This window comes from Rattus norvegicus, chromosome 8 (genome assembly GCF_036323735.1).
Source record: "Rattus norvegicus strain BN/NHsdMcwi chromosome 8, GRCr8, whole genome shotgun sequence".
Lineage (NCBI taxonomy): Eukaryota > Metazoa > Chordata > Mammalia > Rodentia > Muridae > Rattus > Rattus norvegicus.
In genome coordinates, this window is record NC_086026.1 from 85,125,298 (window position 1) to 85,141,911 (window position 16,614).

Sequence of the window (16,614 nt, forward strand, 5' to 3'; positions counted from 1 at the left end):
AGCCCCATTTGCTTCCCTCTTTCATCCTGTGGGAAGCTCCGACTATCAGCCACCACTGGGTCTGAGTCCTTTTGGTCCCCCTTTCCCAGCACTACTTGCTTTTCAAGCCCTTCCACCTCTACCCATAACCTCCCCAGTTACACAGCCAGTTCTGCAACCTTCCAAAAAGAGAATGGTGACCCTTCTAGTTTCCCCATTTCATCCATTTTTTGTTTTCCCTGATTTCTTCATTTCCACTTGCAAATTTTCAAACTGTTCAGCCATTCTCCTAATCTTTTTTTGAGATAAAATATAGGAAGAAGAAGAAATAGAGAATCCCTTCTGGGAGCAAAGTGGGAGAGAACCCTCAAGCAGGGGAGAACCCTGTGGCAGCAGCTGCGATAAACTTGTTAACAGCCTGAAATAGAATGTCTATTCCTTCACACCCTGCTGTCTCCTCTACTGCATTAGAAACCAAGTTTCTTGTTCTGATTAGCTCATCTGGGTGCCACTTCCATCTTTTTTTTAAAGATTTATTTATTTAATATATTTGAGTACTCTGTAGCTGTCTTCAGACACAACAGAAGAGGGCATCAGATTCCATTACAGATGTCTGTGAGCCACCATGTGGTTGGTGGGAATTGAACTCAGGACCTCTGGAAGAGTAAGTAGTTAATGTTCTTAACCACTGAGCCATCTCTCCAGCCCCTGGGTGCCACTTGTAGGCGTAGTTTTTGGCTACTTTACTTTTTTTTTTTACCTATAACCCTCCACCCCAATCCTTTCCAACTCCCCAACTCTCCCTAGGTAGGCAAGAAAGGTTAGAGAGGAAATGGGGTGTAGATCTCTTTAGACCACTTCCTGCTACTTAGGGGCATCTAGTTCCTAGGGGCAATGTTTATCTTTGTCAGGACATCCAATTTCTTCCCATTTTTTGCTTATGACCACCTGACAAACTGCAGCAGCAGCTTCCTCTCGTTGGGCTCTGGTATTTTTATACCCTCTCAAGAGTTCCCAGAATTCTAAACGTAAATATCTTCAGCTGGCCGAATCATCTTGCTAGAGCACAGAGACAGCTCACAGTCAGCTACTGTGGACAATCTGAAGCAGCCGTATATCCCACACCTGGGATTAAAAGAAAACTATATTCACATAACATAACTGGGTTTTTAAAAGAACCCAAAACTCTCACTACACTTGCTGCTGCTTGCTCTGCCACATGGCACACCCACAGCAAGGGCTCCATTTGCAAACCAGATCCCAATCTGCTGGTACTCAGGTCCTAGCTCTCCAGCCTTTAGAACGTGAAATTTCACATTACATCAAGAACAGTATTTACTGGGCACAAGAGAAGGAAAACGATGAGATCTCACAGTTGTGCTCACAGAAACCTGTCTAGTTTTCAGACTGCCTCCAAGGCACGACCTTGGATGCTACATCCTCAGGAGTACAGGGCTGCAGTGTCCTCAGGTGATAAAAGGTGAAGGACAAAATGTGAACCTGTGAGGCCTGTGCTGGTTTGGATATATGCTTGGCCCAAGGATTGGCACTGTTAGTGTGGCCTTGGAGGAAGTGTGTCACTGTGGGGGTGGGCTGCTTTGAGACCCTCCTCCTAGCTGCTCAGTCTTTGGAACAAAATGTAGAATTCTCAGCTCCTCTAGCACCGTGACTGCCTGAATGCTGCCATGCTCCTGCCTTGATGATACTGGACTGAACCTCTGAACCTGTAAGCCAGCCCAAATTAAATGTTGTCCTTATAAGAGTTGCCTTGGTCACGGTGTCTGTTCACAGCAATGAAACCCTAAGACAGGCCCTTTTGCTGCTGGATGACTGGGGAGGAAACAGGGGTGTCAAAAGCAATACATGAGAGGTCCTATGGTGCCAAGCCTGAACCAAGACATCAAAAAATACACAGTAACACACGGTCCTGTTCTCAGCCACTTCTAACACTGGAGAAGAGACTGTTTTGAGAGCTACTGAGTACAGTTTTTCCCTTACAAATCCAATCTAGAGAAACAAGGCTCTTGGCACACGGAGGAGCAGCTCTGCCTCATCAGGATCACATGGACCAGTTGCAGAGGCTGTTGGGTTTTATTGGAAAGCTTCTGTTGACCAATGTTGAGGGAGCAAGAGGTCAAAGTGTAATGAGGACAGGAGGTAAGACTCACACAATGGGCTCGGTTTTACTTTGGTGTAGGGGAGTTGTGTTCTCTGAGGTGGACACAGCTGTTGGATGATGTGGTTTGAATAGGAATGACCCCCCTAAACTCAGATTTGAATGCTTGGCCACCAGGGAGTGGCACTACTAGGTGTGGCCTTGAGGGGGGAGTGTGGCACTGGAAGTGGGCTCAGAAGCTCCAGCCAGACCCAGTGTCACTCTCTGCTGCATGCCGACTCAGACGTGGAACTCTCAGCTCCTTCTGCAATACGGGTATGCTGGGTGCCACCATGCTTCCCGCAATGTCGGTAATGGGCTGAACCCCCGAACCTGTAAGCCAGCCAGAGTTAAATGTTTTCCTTGATGAGAGTTGCTCACTAATACTGCAGGAAGTTAAACCCAAACATGGATCTCACTTGTAGAGCATAAAAAAAGATACAGCGAGTGTCCTGAGCAGACCCAGAAAGAGAACAAAATGCACACCACCGTCTGCATCGCCTGGAGGGCAAGGGCCATTAGTGCCACAGATGGAAAGACTAAGAGCGGACACTAGAGCATGCAGGCTGGAAACCTCCACAGGAAGCCAGACTGACTGACTAGTGTTGGCACTCGGGCATTCTGAGATGTGCAGGGTGGTCTGGTCTGCACAACCAGCTGCCTTGACCCTGCATGGACTCAACTGTTTTCCTAATAACCAAAGTTGAGACATCGGAATCATTAGGAGTTATCGTCATTTTGTTTATTCAGTTGAGAACATATTCTAGCTAGCTCCTGGAATAAAACAAGATAGCAAGAAAACTCCTTGCCCCTGTGAAAATTGTACCGGGCTCTCTGGATTACAGGTTGTAAATACACAAACTGAGGTTTAAAAAGATGCACGCACACCATGTGCGTACATACACATACAAATAATACTTTAAAAAAGTACTGATAATTTGTTTTAGAACTTGTCTGAATATATAAACTGTAATAGCGGGAAGATTTTTATAGGATTTGCTATAAACACCAGCAAAACACCAGTTTTTGTCAAAACACTGGATTTGTCAAAACACCGACAACGTAGAAAAAGGGCTAGTCTTGCTGGGTGAGGGGTCACCCCGAGGGTGTGAACTCGTATGGGTTACGGTCTACTTTCACCTGGCCTTCAAAGTGGGGTCCCAGGTCCAGTTCTATTAAGGAAATGTTATAAATGTTCATTATAAAATCTACAGTGTTCAGTTTTTGTTATTTGTCTGTGTGTGTGTGTGTGTGTGTGTGTGTGTGTGTGTGTGTGTATACCTGCTTCTCTGCTGTGCACCATGTGTGCAGGTGTCCACAGAGACCAGAAGAGGGCATTATATCTGGAACTGGAGTTACCAGAGGTAGGGAGCTGTCTGCTGTGGGTGCTGGGAACCGAACCTGGGACCTGTGCAAGAGCAGCCGGTGCTCTGCTGTTTTTTTTTTTTTCAAGACAGGGTTTCTCTGTGTAGCTCTGGCTGTCCTAGAACTTGCTCCATAGACCAGTCTAGCCTCGAACTCAAGAGACCTGCCTGCTCCTGCCTCCTGAGTACTGGGTGCAGCCAGTTCTCTTAATGATGGAGACATCTCCCAGCCCCACGCTTGATTTTTACAGGGAGGCACTCACGGAACCAATGATAGTGCAGTAAAGTAAACATGACACAACTGAACATGACACAGCTATGGAGCTGATGGAGAAGACAGCTCTGCTCACGTTCAGGTCCCAGATGCTGCACCCGTACCTGGCAGCAAGAGCAGTTGTCTCTCAGATGCCCACAGGTTCCTTTCTCTTGGGTACCACATCTTCAGGTGATGCTGTTCTAAGCGAAGCTGTCCGGGAGGAGGGCAGCCAGACACTGTGAGGCTCCAAGCTGGCAGTGGCTGTACTTCCAGATGAGCTATCACTCATCTGCTGGGAGGTGACAGTGGCTCCTGACTTTATACAGAAAAAGTAAGCTAGCCCTGGGAACCATGAGGTTTTATGAAGCTTAATATAACTTTCTATTTTAGTGGCAATAAAGGTTAAAGATAATGTGGCATACAACTAATATTTTATTAAGACATTTTTCTTTTATAACTTTATTATATCACCTTTATAAAGAAAACACACTAAGGGATTATCAGTTGTAAAACAATTGTTAAAGTTCTATTTACTTGTAACTGTTCAGGAGGGTAACCCTTGGAAAGGACACAGCCAATTTCATTGGTGAAAACATGCAACTTAAGGATATGAAAACCCTTTTTGAAATGATCAACTGCTAATATGTTTAACATTAAATGTTTATTTGGTCTTTGAAATGACAGGCACCCTAAGAAAATGCATTTTACGCATTTTTTAAACTTATAGTAGATTTTAGTATAAGTGTATAGCACCAAAGTCTATTTTTAAGGCATTAATATTAGCTGCTAATGGTGAATTGAATGTATACAATTTCATGTAGACCCACTAAAAAGTGTAATTTGAGACAAATATGTATATACAGTCTTATAAAATGGGCAGTTTAAGGCTTTTTAAGCGGGCAATTTAAAAATGTGAAGACTATTCTCTTAGATAATCATTTAACTTGACATAATAAAACTGAGGGTTTAGAAAATCTCTGGTTTAAATTGAAAACTGTTGCAAAGTCCTAATTATTTACCATGTCATAAAAATCTCCGTGGAATTTAAAATACTGTTGCTAAAAAAGAGGTGCCAGACTTAAAGATCAAGTTGATTTTTCTTTTTTTTTTTTCTTTTTTTTCGGAGCTGGGGACCGAACCCAGGGCCTTGCGCTTGCTAGGCAAGTGCTCTACCACTGAGCTAAATCCCCAACCCCTTAAAGATCAAGGTGAACACTGCTCTCCCTTATGGCTCTTGAAAGACCTCTACTCAGTCAGATGGGTCACGCCTAAGCTGCTCATGAAGTATTTTCTTCAGTTGTATAATGTATTAGGCCAGCACGTTGGTATAAGCAAACGCCGTTCATGCTTCCCCAGCCTTCTTCTCTCTACTGTCTGTGGCTGTGCCTCTGCTACTCCTGTAGGAGCTGCGTGGGGCAGAGCATAGATACAAACCCAAATCCTCTAGCAGGGCCTCAGTGGTAGCCTCACCCACCCCATTCTCGTCACTGTAGCACTCGGGTGATAAAGATAACCTATGCTGTAGAAATTATTTTTTTATTATATGGACTCTAAAAGTACAAGATGAAAGGAAACATCTACTAAAGTTGGGTGTCTGAAGAATAGCCGTCTGTGATTGGCTGAACACTGTGGAGCGGGGATCAAGGCAATGCTGTACTGCAGCTGTGCTTCTTACAGCAGCGCTTCTCACCACACAAGTGTGCTCTTTTCTTTTCCTGACAGAGGTCCTCAGTAGCCCAGGCTAACCCGGAGGTTCCTATGTAGTTCAGGCGGGCTTTGAACATTTGGCAATATTCCTTTCTTAGCTTCCCGAGTGCTAAGATTCTAGGAGTGAGCCACCATAGCTAGCTCACGACTGACACTGCTCCTCAGTGTAATGGCCATTTTGCGAATTTCTCAGGCTTGAACTCTCCTACATCTAACAGCACCTTTCTTTTTTCTCTCTCTTTTACTCTAAATAACTGAGTGTTGGCCAAGAGCCTTTTTATGGGGAAAATAACCTCTATTCTGATGCTTTTTAACCATTAGCATTTACAAAAATGTAATGCCCACAGCAAGGAGAAATACTTATAACTATATTTTTGACAAGGTATGTGGTGGAGGAGAACAAGGACTATTGGAAAGAAACAAACACACACAACCAGCCCCCCCGTGTAGCTGAGACCCGCCACACAGATGGCTGTTCTGTCTTGTGGAGGCCTGCTTTGGCTTATGCAGGTAGATATAGTGGATTCTGAGTCATCTTTTAACATTCCAACATTTTATTTCCCTAATAAGGAATAAGTAAACGTTTGCCTAATTCATGGATTTTAAAAAGGAAACCACCATGTGCCTGACCATAAATGTGTAAGGAACAACATTAGTCTTGAGTTAGCAACGTCCCTTTTGATTTAAAAGATTGGTCCCCAAGATGTTCATTCAAATTATTCTTACATACACGACTTCTGAAACTTTCTACAACTGCATTTTTACCTAAAAATCATTACAAACCATTCAATTAAACTGGTTTCAGTAGAAATGATACAAATACAAAACACTACCTACTACTGATTTTACAAATCAAATATAATACTGTAAGCTAGGAAAATAATGTATATAGTTAAAAAAAGATTTCCAGTCTTTTCCCTTCCACCCAGGAAATGTTTACATCTGCTGCCACACGCATGAGCCTCTGTGATCTGCAGTCTTCTAGCGGTTACCCCTCGCTGGGCACGCTTACTGCTGGTCTCCCTCAATCCGCCTCTTGCGCACTGTGGGGGAAAAAGTCTGTTACTAATCCATGGTTTATTATAAGATGTTAACATGCTTGTAACAAGTTTCTGTATAAAACAGTTACAATCTCAATGAACTGAGTGCTTCTCACTCATACGGTCGCTAATAGAATGCTCGGTCACCTGCCATTGTCATTTACTTGAAAATCAAGAGGCTTCAAATTAGAGCTATGTATACACCTTACAATACTGCTGGCTAGAAACCAGAGTGTTCAGCACTCAGCTTTCAAGTCATTTGCTTATAGAAAAAAAACCACACATCTAAGATTACAGAAGTAATCAATTAGTTCAATAATATTTGCAATGACACCAGCAAGCTGTGCTTAAGAAGTTATATTAGGGGGGTTGGGGATTTAGCTCAGTGGTAGAGCGCTTGCCTAGGAAGCGCAAGGCCCTGGGTTCGGTCCCCAGCTCCGAAAAAAAGAACAAAAAAAAAAAAAAGAAAAAAAAAAAGAAGTTATATTAGGGGGCTGAAGAGATGGCTCAATGTTCTCTCAGAGGACATGGGTTCGATTCCCAGTACCCACATGGCAGTTCACAACTGTCTGTAATTCTAGTTCCAGTGGATCTGACACCTGTTTCTAGTCTGTGCAGGCACTAGGCACACACATGGTGCAAAGACATAAACACAGGCAAAACAACAAATCATGAAATAAAATTTAAAGTTTTATTAAAACTATTTGCATGTTCCCTGGTTAGATATATTTCCTTACATTGAAGGAATCTATAAAAATACTTCCAACATTTTTAAATGTAATAACTGACTTGCAATTGCTTTCCAAATTTCCCTTCTCTTTATAAAGTTTCCTTCTGGGCACTAAATGCTGGCTGCTCAAAGTGGCTAGCCAGCTGTGCTCACACATGATGACGCTCAGCCCCTTCATGGACTGGTGATATTAAGCCACTGCTGAGCTCACTAGTGGCAGGAAAGGTCCTGAGCTGCAGGAACATGCTATCTGTGACTGTCAGTCACCAAGGGCAATTACCAAGCACTCCATTTCAGTGCTCCACTACACCTGAGCACTATTCAAGAGGCTGGAACACCAAGTGGCAGAGTCAGCGGGCACACAACCACAGCTCTGTCACTCTGTGTGTGTGCAGTGGTAATCAGCCTCTCTGGGTCTTTCTCAACTTTCCTCTGTAGCAGGAGAACAATGGTATCTAAAGCTCACGGCCACAGTTACAGGCATAACCTGCTTCACGGAGCAGCGCTGAGAACAAAAGTGCTTAGTACCGAGAGCTCACCTTCAGCCACCACCTCGGATGACACGCTGGCTCTCAGGCACTGGTGAGCCATCTTTTTAGTGAGAAAAGCCAATTTGGCTACCACAGAGGATGTGCACTCTTGGTTTTGGAACTTTGTACTCAGATTTTCTGATTCAAGAGGATTGGCTATTGATTCCCCACTTCTCTTTCGGATATAAGTCACAAGTCACTGCCTCCTTCTTTAGCTAAAACTGGCTGTTGGAGGAGCTGGTCACGACAGCAAGTTCCTGAAGCTGAGGAGCCTACCTGCCACTAGTGAGCTCCTGAGTGGTTTGATGTCACCAGTCTGTGAAAGGGCTGAGAGTCATCAGGGATCTTGTTTGCTCTGTACCCAGCTAGAGTAATGGCGGCTCCCAGGCTATTCCGACTACTGACGGCTGGGACCAGACATTCGCTGCTGTGTACAAGAACTGTCCAGTCACCGGCTGGGTAGAGTCAGAGACTGAAGGCCAAGGACACATCTCTGTGAGCTGTACTCACCTACTCAAGCCTCTCTGACTAACCTGTGGGAAGAGCTAACGTTTCCAGAGTCTACTGAAAAGTTAAGGGAGAAAACAGCCAAGGAGGCCTGAAACAAAAACACAAATACACCCCAAAAAGGAAACACCAGGCAATTCTTAGGGGAGGGCAGACCATTTCAGATGTTAAAATGCATGCTGTAAAAAATGTTACAAAGTGTTACAGATAGGATCTACAAGAAAGAACAGCAAACAAAAACCCTCAGGAAGCTATTATGCAGTTCGCTAGCCCACAGGTAACAAGCTTGAGTCAAAGTTGAAGTGCGTATTATATGTGTCCCATACAACCTCTTTTCTGTTAGAGCTGTGACACGTCTTAGCTGGAGAGATGGCGAGTAGGCAGAAGTTTTTCAATGGATAGCTAAGAGCAAGAAAACAACGAGAAGATATTATAACAGTGAGAACAGAGACCTGATGGAGTCCCATTTGAGAGCTGAAGAAGTTACTTGCCCAGGAGACTGTCAGTTTTGAGTCCTGTCAGGCTGCTGGGATCTATGTGTTAGAAAGCAGGGTCCCCAGGCTCTGTATCTATAGACAGAGTCACAGTGCATCTAAAGACAACGAATATGGAGCAGATCTGAGGCAGCTGTTATATGCACAGGGCAAAGAAGGGCAAAGGGCAGAGAGCAGAGGGCAGAGCACCACTTTTGATTATTCTTTGTTACTTGGTATCCTTCTTATCTACCTTGTCCAATTTATTACTATAAATAAATTTTGTTTTAAAAAAATTTTTTTTTCTTCTTCCGGAGCTGAGGACCAAATCCAGGGCCTTGCGCTTGCCAGGCAGGCGCTCTCCCACTGAGCTAAATCCCCAACCCATAAATACAATTTTTTATCTTTCATGGTAGTCAATTGTTAGTAAGTCTTACTAACCTCACTTTCAGTCTCTAACAAAAGTTATGTTTTCTTTTAAAGAGTTGTGTTAATCATAGCTTACATTAGCTCTCAAATGCCTCCAACATAAAACATTGAAAAAACAAGTTCTTTGTCATGGGTTTTAGTGTCTATTAACTCCAGCTCAGGTTCCCCACCCACCTACTTCATGTTCACACATGTACACAATGCATTCTGATTATCCTCACCCCGCCCTTCTTGTCTCTCTCCTCCAAACGCGTGCATGGCGAGTGTATCACAGACCTGCCTGCTTTCACATTCAAGCCACTGCACATGCACCCTTAGGAATGTCCTTATTTTCACCTTACATGTGGGGCTTGTGTCTGTAATTCTAGTTTGCATCAGAATGGAATGCCAGTGGACTCTAGAGAATTCCCAGCAGAAAGTTTGGGCTTCTCAATTCTGCTTTGTGACGGATACACCTTCTTCCACATGGCCTTCCTGTCCTCACAGTGCCCTGCTATGGACAGCCACCTCTGCTTAATGTTCCAGAGGCAGCCCAGGAAGTCATCTATTTCTGTTCTCATCCACAAGATCTCGAAGGCTCTAACAGATGTGCCTAGAAAAGGACTGGGTGACAACTGTGGCATCTGCCGCAGTTGGTTGGCATATATAAGGCACAGTTGTTACCTGGTGTCCTTATCTACCAGGTTCAGTTTCTTTCCATGAATAAAATTCTTGATCCTTCACAGTAGTCAGTTGTTAGTAAGTCTTACTCACTAACTGCTGAGACCTTGCAAAGAGTGACTTCCCTGCTGCGATGTTTATGGGTTGCAATTATGTTCCTGTGGGTATCATCTACCTGTGACAGAGATAACTAGGGGTGATATATATTGGTTGTGTTTGGGGATTTAAGGTAGTTTTAGAGGAGAGGTAAATGGAAGATCCATTTATTATTTTCAGATGATATAGTTAACAGAAAACTGTAACTGAATAAAAATAAAATTCTCCTGCCTTATTCACATCCTCCCTCCCTCCCTTTCTTTTCCCCTACCCCCTTCTTCTTTTCGATTTTGCTAGAGGTTAAATCTAAAACCTTGAACATGCTAGGCAAGCGCTCTATCCCTGAAGTATATTCATTTTTACTAAATACCTCCTATGATCTAGATATGATTTTGAACATGGCTCTTGACAGCAACATGGTCCCTATGCCCCAAATAAACTGGTTTAGCTAGCATGCTGGCCCATGTTGGTGATATCCAAACACTCTGCAGGTGGAGACAGGACGAGCACCAGGAGTTTGAGGCAAGCCTGAGCTATAATAGCACGACCCTGCTCAAAAACAAAATTTATTTGGAGACAGACATTTTAAATGAACTACAACTAACTTATAAAATAAAAGGCAATTTTAAAAGCATGACAAATGTGGTAAGTAGAAATATATATATGGCACATGTGTTTAAGATATGGATTAATGTCAGAACACAGAAACCCAAATACCTCCTAATACCCAGAGAAATAAGCTATTTCAGTGAGGAACTGCCCACAACAGAATTAGAATCCCTGTTGAGGGTCAATATGTCCAAGCCCCACCCTTTTCTAAATCTGAATCTCTAAGGGAAGGAAAGTTCTCAGCTATTTACAAAGTTCAGCCCAGATGTAAGAAACACTGCTCTGAACAGCAAAGTCAACTTTGCAGGAGTGAACCAACACCGAGACAGGTTGGATGACTGAAAGCTACATCTAGAATCAAGAGCACAGAAAAGGGATGTTTTCTCTTTTGAAAAAAGTGGCTACACTGTCTATGGGCAACTGTCACAGAGAGGAAATTAAACAATACTGCTCACTGCTCATGGAATGTGGACTAAAGGACAAGCTACAGCAATGTCAGTGCAAACACAGCTGAAGCTTAGAGGAACCACACTGTTGGGGGCTTATTCTTCCTCCTGGAATGAGTCCTATAAACATTTTAGTGGTAAATAGCATAACTTCAAAGGAGAGTCACTTTCTGGAAACACAGAGAAACAAAATCATGAACACCTTATTTATACCTCATCCCAGGCTGCAGGACTCATTTCAGTCAGTGAGACAAGACTCGGTGGTAAAAGGGATTGAGCAGGCGGGTGCAGCAGGAAGGCCCGGCCCCACGTCAGGGAGGCGGGGAGTCAAACTTGCTCTGTACTTCATAATCTAAAGCTAAATTTCTCTTGGGTCTGCTTGACAACGGGCCACGTGCTTTCTGGTGGGGATGAACTTTGTTTCAAAGCACAAGGACTGAGAGCCAAGGATGGAAAGCCCCACTTAGCTATCACGTGTTTGTCACAGAAGTTGTTAACACATGAAGACCACTACAACCTGGCTTGGCTCTGACCCCCGGTATAAAGGACCCAGCAGTATTGGACACTGAAGACAGGCACCCTTTCTATGTTAAAACGTATGTCTAAAATCAGCTTGGTGTTGTATTTGGAACTATGACTCAGTATTGCACACATCTTACCTAAGTCATTGTTCTTTGTTATAGCATTGGCTGCCCTGGTTCGGGGTCCCTGCTGCGTGAACTGGTATCCAAGTTTAAGGATATTTGTGTTTTCCTCGAGCATCTTGGCCATTTCTAATTCTACAGAGGTGCCCAACTGCTGTCTCTGTAAGAATAAAAAATAAAGAATAATATTAATAAACCAGATCAAAACATGTTTTAGGTAATTAAGATTCTCAGTCCCATACTGATTGTTAATCTCGAGTTTTCCCAACTTCCACAACATATACAAAACCCACATTTTAAAAGTTCAGTAGACACCAAAAACGCATATAGAAATGAAAATGTATGGCTCCCATGAGAGCACCTCACACCCTCAAGGATGGGTAGACTGAAGAAGACAGAAAGGGCTGAGGAAACAGCCCAGCAGGCAGTGCTGCTGAATACCTACGAAGCTCTGGCTTCAATCCCAGCACCTCATAGACCAGGTGTGGTGGTGCACACCTGTGAGCCCAGCACTGGGGGCCGACAGCAGAAATTTAAGGTCATCCTCTTATACAGAGAAGGTGGAGGCTACCCTGGGCTACATAAGACTCTGTCTCAACCTTGGTCCCAACAAACTAACCAAAGGAGAAGAGGGATAAGCATCAGGCATGATAGTGTGCACTTAGAGTTCCAGGTCCTGGGTAGGCTGAGGTGGGAGGAATGCTTGATCCTAGATCAAGAACAGTCTGGGCAATACAACCTGGCCCTTCATTTGTTTTGTTTGTTTAAGTAGTTACCAAGTATGTAGAAAAGTGGACCCTTGGTAATTGCTTGAAATACAGAATTATACTCTCCAGCAATTCTACTTGTAGGTATAAGGTCTAAGAAATAAACATGTATGTTCATAAAAAATTTATATGTGAAGATTCATGAGAACATTATTTTTCTTAATTTTTTTGATTTTTAAAAAATTTCATGCATATGAGTATATGTGTCTTACTGATACGTATGTATGTATGTATGTGTGTGTATGTATGTATGTATGTATGTATGTGCACCATGTTTATGTCTGATGTCCATGAAGGTCAGAAAAAAATTAGAGCTACCACTTAGCTACTAGAGCAACAGGGCTCTTAACTGCTGAGTCATCTCTCCAGCTCCATGGCATTATTTTAATGGTCCCCAAATAGAAACTACATGTATATACTGGAGTTTTGACATGTACTACAATATGGATAAGCATCTAGGACTTTATCACAAACATACTGAGTTACCTCTCAGGTTTAGATATAACCACCAAATCTTTTCTCTTCCTAGTCTACAAATTTATTTTGAAGGACTCGGAATCATTTGCCAAATATCATTTCAAACAACTGAAGTTACCATGTATGTATGTATGTATGTATGTATGTGCGCATGGGCACGTGGTTGCAGGTGCATCGCCAGTATGCATGTGTGGCGGCCAGGGGCTGACACTGACGACTGTTCTCTGCCATTCCCCACCTTATTTCTCACTGAAGTTGAAGTTCATTGTTTTGGCTGGGCTGGCAGGCCAGTGAGCCTGTGGGATCCATCTGTCTCTGCTTCTCCAGAGATGGGGTTAAACATACACCGTGTGGCATCCTGCTTTTCTGTGGGTGCTGGATCCAAACTCAGGCCCACATGATTATGCATCAAGAACGTCACCACTGAGCCATTTCCCTGTCCCCAAAGCTATTTTTCAAATAAAAAATTAAAAGTTGCTCTATATTGAAATATTCCTAGCATGTATATTTCCCCCCTTTAAAAAGTCTACCTGGGAGACTGGTGAGAGGGCTCAGCAGCTAAGAACACTTGCTGCTCTCCTGGAGGACCCAGGTCCAGGTCCAGCCCCCACATCAGGTGGCTCAGAACCATGTTTTACTCCAGTCCAGGAACCCAACGCTTCTAATCTCCAGATGCAGTGGGGCTACAGTTTCCCCCAAACTGCTACAGTAGAACACAAACCTGATTGTCAATCTTGAGCTCTGATAGGGTCTCATTATCTTTCAAAGCATCAATCAGTGCTAAAACCCCAGTGCCTGTGATGAAGTTGGACTCCATATTTAAGCTCTTCAAAGTTTTGTTCACTTTCAGCATATCTGCAAAAGCCTAGAAATTAAAATATTTGGAGATTAAAATTTGATAGCACCATTTTTTCACTGCATGTTCCATAAGTAAATCATGAGTTTAACCTTCTCAAGTTTCTCTTTACACTGGTCCAGTTTTATACATCACTGCTCAGGTCTCTCGTGTATTTTCTTATCCCATGTATAGTACTGCCCACAATCCTTACATTATTGGGTCACATGTAACTTCCTGGTGCTGACATTCAAGAGGTGGCTCAATGAGAGGCAATTGCAATAGCCCAGGAAAGAGAAGTCTGCTTGGACCAGGCCAGGAGTAACAAAAATGTGAGGACTGGGGGTTGGGGATTTAGCTCAGTGGTAGAGCGCTTGCCTAGCAAGCGCAAGGCCCTGGGTTCGGTCCCCAGCTCCGAAAAAAAGAAAAAAAAATGTGAGGACTGGTTGAGACTGAAAGTATCCTCCTCTTTCTGCCTTTTGACCCTTCCTTTGTGGTCATGGCTGGCCTGGCACTAGGAGATCAGTCTGCCTCTGCTTCCCACGTGCTGGGATTAAAGGCATGCACCAGCACCGTGGTTAGAGACAGGGTGTCACATATCCTAAGCTAGCCCTGTGAGTCCCAGGTTGGGATGGCCTTGAACTTCTGGTCCTTTTTGGCTCTACTTCCTGAATTCTAGGTATTATAAGTATATGTTGGAATCATAGGTATGCGCCACAACGTTCAGTTTGTGTGGTGCTGGGGATAAGTCCAGGGCTTCATCTACTAACTGAGCTACATCTCTAGCCTTCTCTATGCCCTTTTAAGAAAGGTTCTGCAGTGTTGCCCCCAGCTGGCCTGGAACAGAGACAGCTTGCTTCTACTTCCAGACTGCTGAAATTAAAGGTATACACCAATGCACCCAGGTGCAGGCAGTTAACAATACACAATGATTGTATCTATGTGTGTGTTTGCGATGTGTGTGGATGCACGTGTATTATGGTGCACACGTGGAGGTCAGGGGAAAACGCTGGAGTTGGTTCTCTTTCTCCCTTTATGTGAGTTCTGAGGACTGAACTAAAGTTGTCAGGCCAGCGGATTCATCTCACCAGCCTCTGTGTGTGTGTGTGTGTGTGTGTGTGTGTGTGTGTGTGTCTGTCTGTCTGTCTGTCTGTGTTTATTTTTTATTTTTATTTTTTTGGCTAAGATCTCACCATGTGGCCCAGACTGGCCTGGCACTTGCTATATAGAGCAGGCTGGAGATAAACTTATGGCAGTCCTCTTACTTCTGTCTCCTTGAAAGCAAGGATTACCTGTGTGAGCCAGCATGCCTATCCTAGATTCTAAAACTCTTTGGAGACAGGAATGAATACATGCTCTGAGGTTGTAAGAAAGGGAAGTTTAGGGTGACTGTTTGCCTGTCTACCAAGGAAAGTAGACTGACACTGCCATGTAGGAGAAGGTGAGGAAAGGAAATGTGGGGCAGGTCTGGAAGTCAGTCGTGTCTGTTAGACATCCTGGCACAGCACTTAGTAGGCAGAGTTAAGAGTTAAGAACAGGAGGGGCTGGGGATTTAGCTCAGTGGTAGAGCGCTTACCTAGGAAGCGCAAGGCCCTGGGTTCGGTCCCCAGCTCCGAAAAAAAAAAAGAACAAAAAAAAAAAAAAGAACAGGGATAAGGGGCTGGAGAGATGGCTCAGTGGTTAAGAGTGCCGACTGCTCTTCCAGAGGTCCTGAGTTCAATTCCCAGCAACCACATGGTGGCTCACAACCATCTGTAAAGAGATCCGATGCCCTCTTCTGGTGTGTCTGAAGACAGCTACAGTGAACTTATATATAATAAATGAATAAATCTTTAAAAAAATAGTTTACAAAAACAAACAAACAAACAAACAAACAAAAAAAAAACGGATAAAAGGGGACAAGAGCGCCAGAGTCGTCAGCAGGCACTGAAATCAGCTTGCCCGGCAGTAGCCAAGGTGAAAAGCAGAACACCCTGGATCACTGCAACACTCAGAGCCTGGGGAAGGATCTGGGTGGGAACCTGGGAACTAGTGAAGTTGGAGGACTGATAAATTGATATATATAATATATACATATTATATTACTATTATATAATATATAGTTATATGTGTATGTTATATGTATATAGTTATAATATATAAATATATAAATTAGGGCCAATAATATGGCTCAGTGGGTGGGGCTCTGGTTGTGGACCCTGACAACCCCAATTGCATCTCAGGGACCCACATGGTGGAAGGAAAGAACTGTTACAAGTTGTCCTCTGGCCTCCCCATACACACCGTAATACATCTGCACACGCGCACACACGCACACACCCCAAATAAGTAACTGGATAGAGGACTGTGACAGGAAGTCACGGTTTAAGTGGGTGCAGTGGTTTAGAGCTATAATCACAATACTCAGAAGTAGAGGCAGGAGGAGGAGGGAGTTCAAGACCATCTTCCATCACACAGAGTCTTGGACTCACAAGACAGATTGGTTTACTCTCACTGCAGCACACAGGCTGTAGGCACCAACGACTGACATCAATCACCGCATACTCACAGCAGCCACGGGGTCATTGCTCCTGGTGGCTGCAAGACTGAAATGCTTCACATGTGTGTTGGTTTCCAAAGTCTTCGCAAAATCTTTTAGAGTTGGAATTGGGATATTCTTGAAAGACAAGAAATGTGAAACACCTTCACATTTTGGTTTATGAGAAGTTGAATCCATCAATCAAATACATTTATACTTACTGTTTGCTTTAAAATATATTCAGGAAGCATACAAATAAATAGTCTGGTCTACACAGAGTTCTAGGCTAGTCAGGACTACATAGAGAGAGCCTGCCTCAAAACAAACAAACCAGCAGTAATAATAATCTGGAAGAAAAAAAAAACCCCAAAAAACCAGTAAGAAAGCCAACG

General features: G+C 43.6%; 1 protein-coding gene across 3 annotated transcripts in view; it reads right to left on the reverse strand.

Moving 5' to 3' along the window:
- Nucleotides 1-5,997: 5,997 nt before the first annotated feature.
- Nucleotides 5,998-16,614, reverse strand: part of Tmod3 (tropomodulin 3) — a 60,183-nt gene continuing 49,566 nt past the window's right edge. For all 3 annotated transcript variants that reach the window (XM_063265181.1, NM_001011997.1, XM_039081147.2), the window contains 4 exons: nucleotides 16,253-16,360; nucleotides 13,591-13,734; nucleotides 11,641-11,785; nucleotides 5,998-6,504 (listed from right to left, as the gene is read on the reverse strand). In XM_063265181.1, coding sequence (XP_063121251.1) covers nucleotides 6,470-6,504; nucleotides 11,641-11,785; nucleotides 13,591-13,734; nucleotides 16,253-16,360 — 432 coding nt within the window. In that variant the 3' untranslated portion in view covers nucleotides 5,998-6,469. The remainder of the gene's footprint in view (nucleotides 6,505-11,640; nucleotides 11,786-13,590; nucleotides 13,735-16,252; nucleotides 16,361-16,614) is intronic.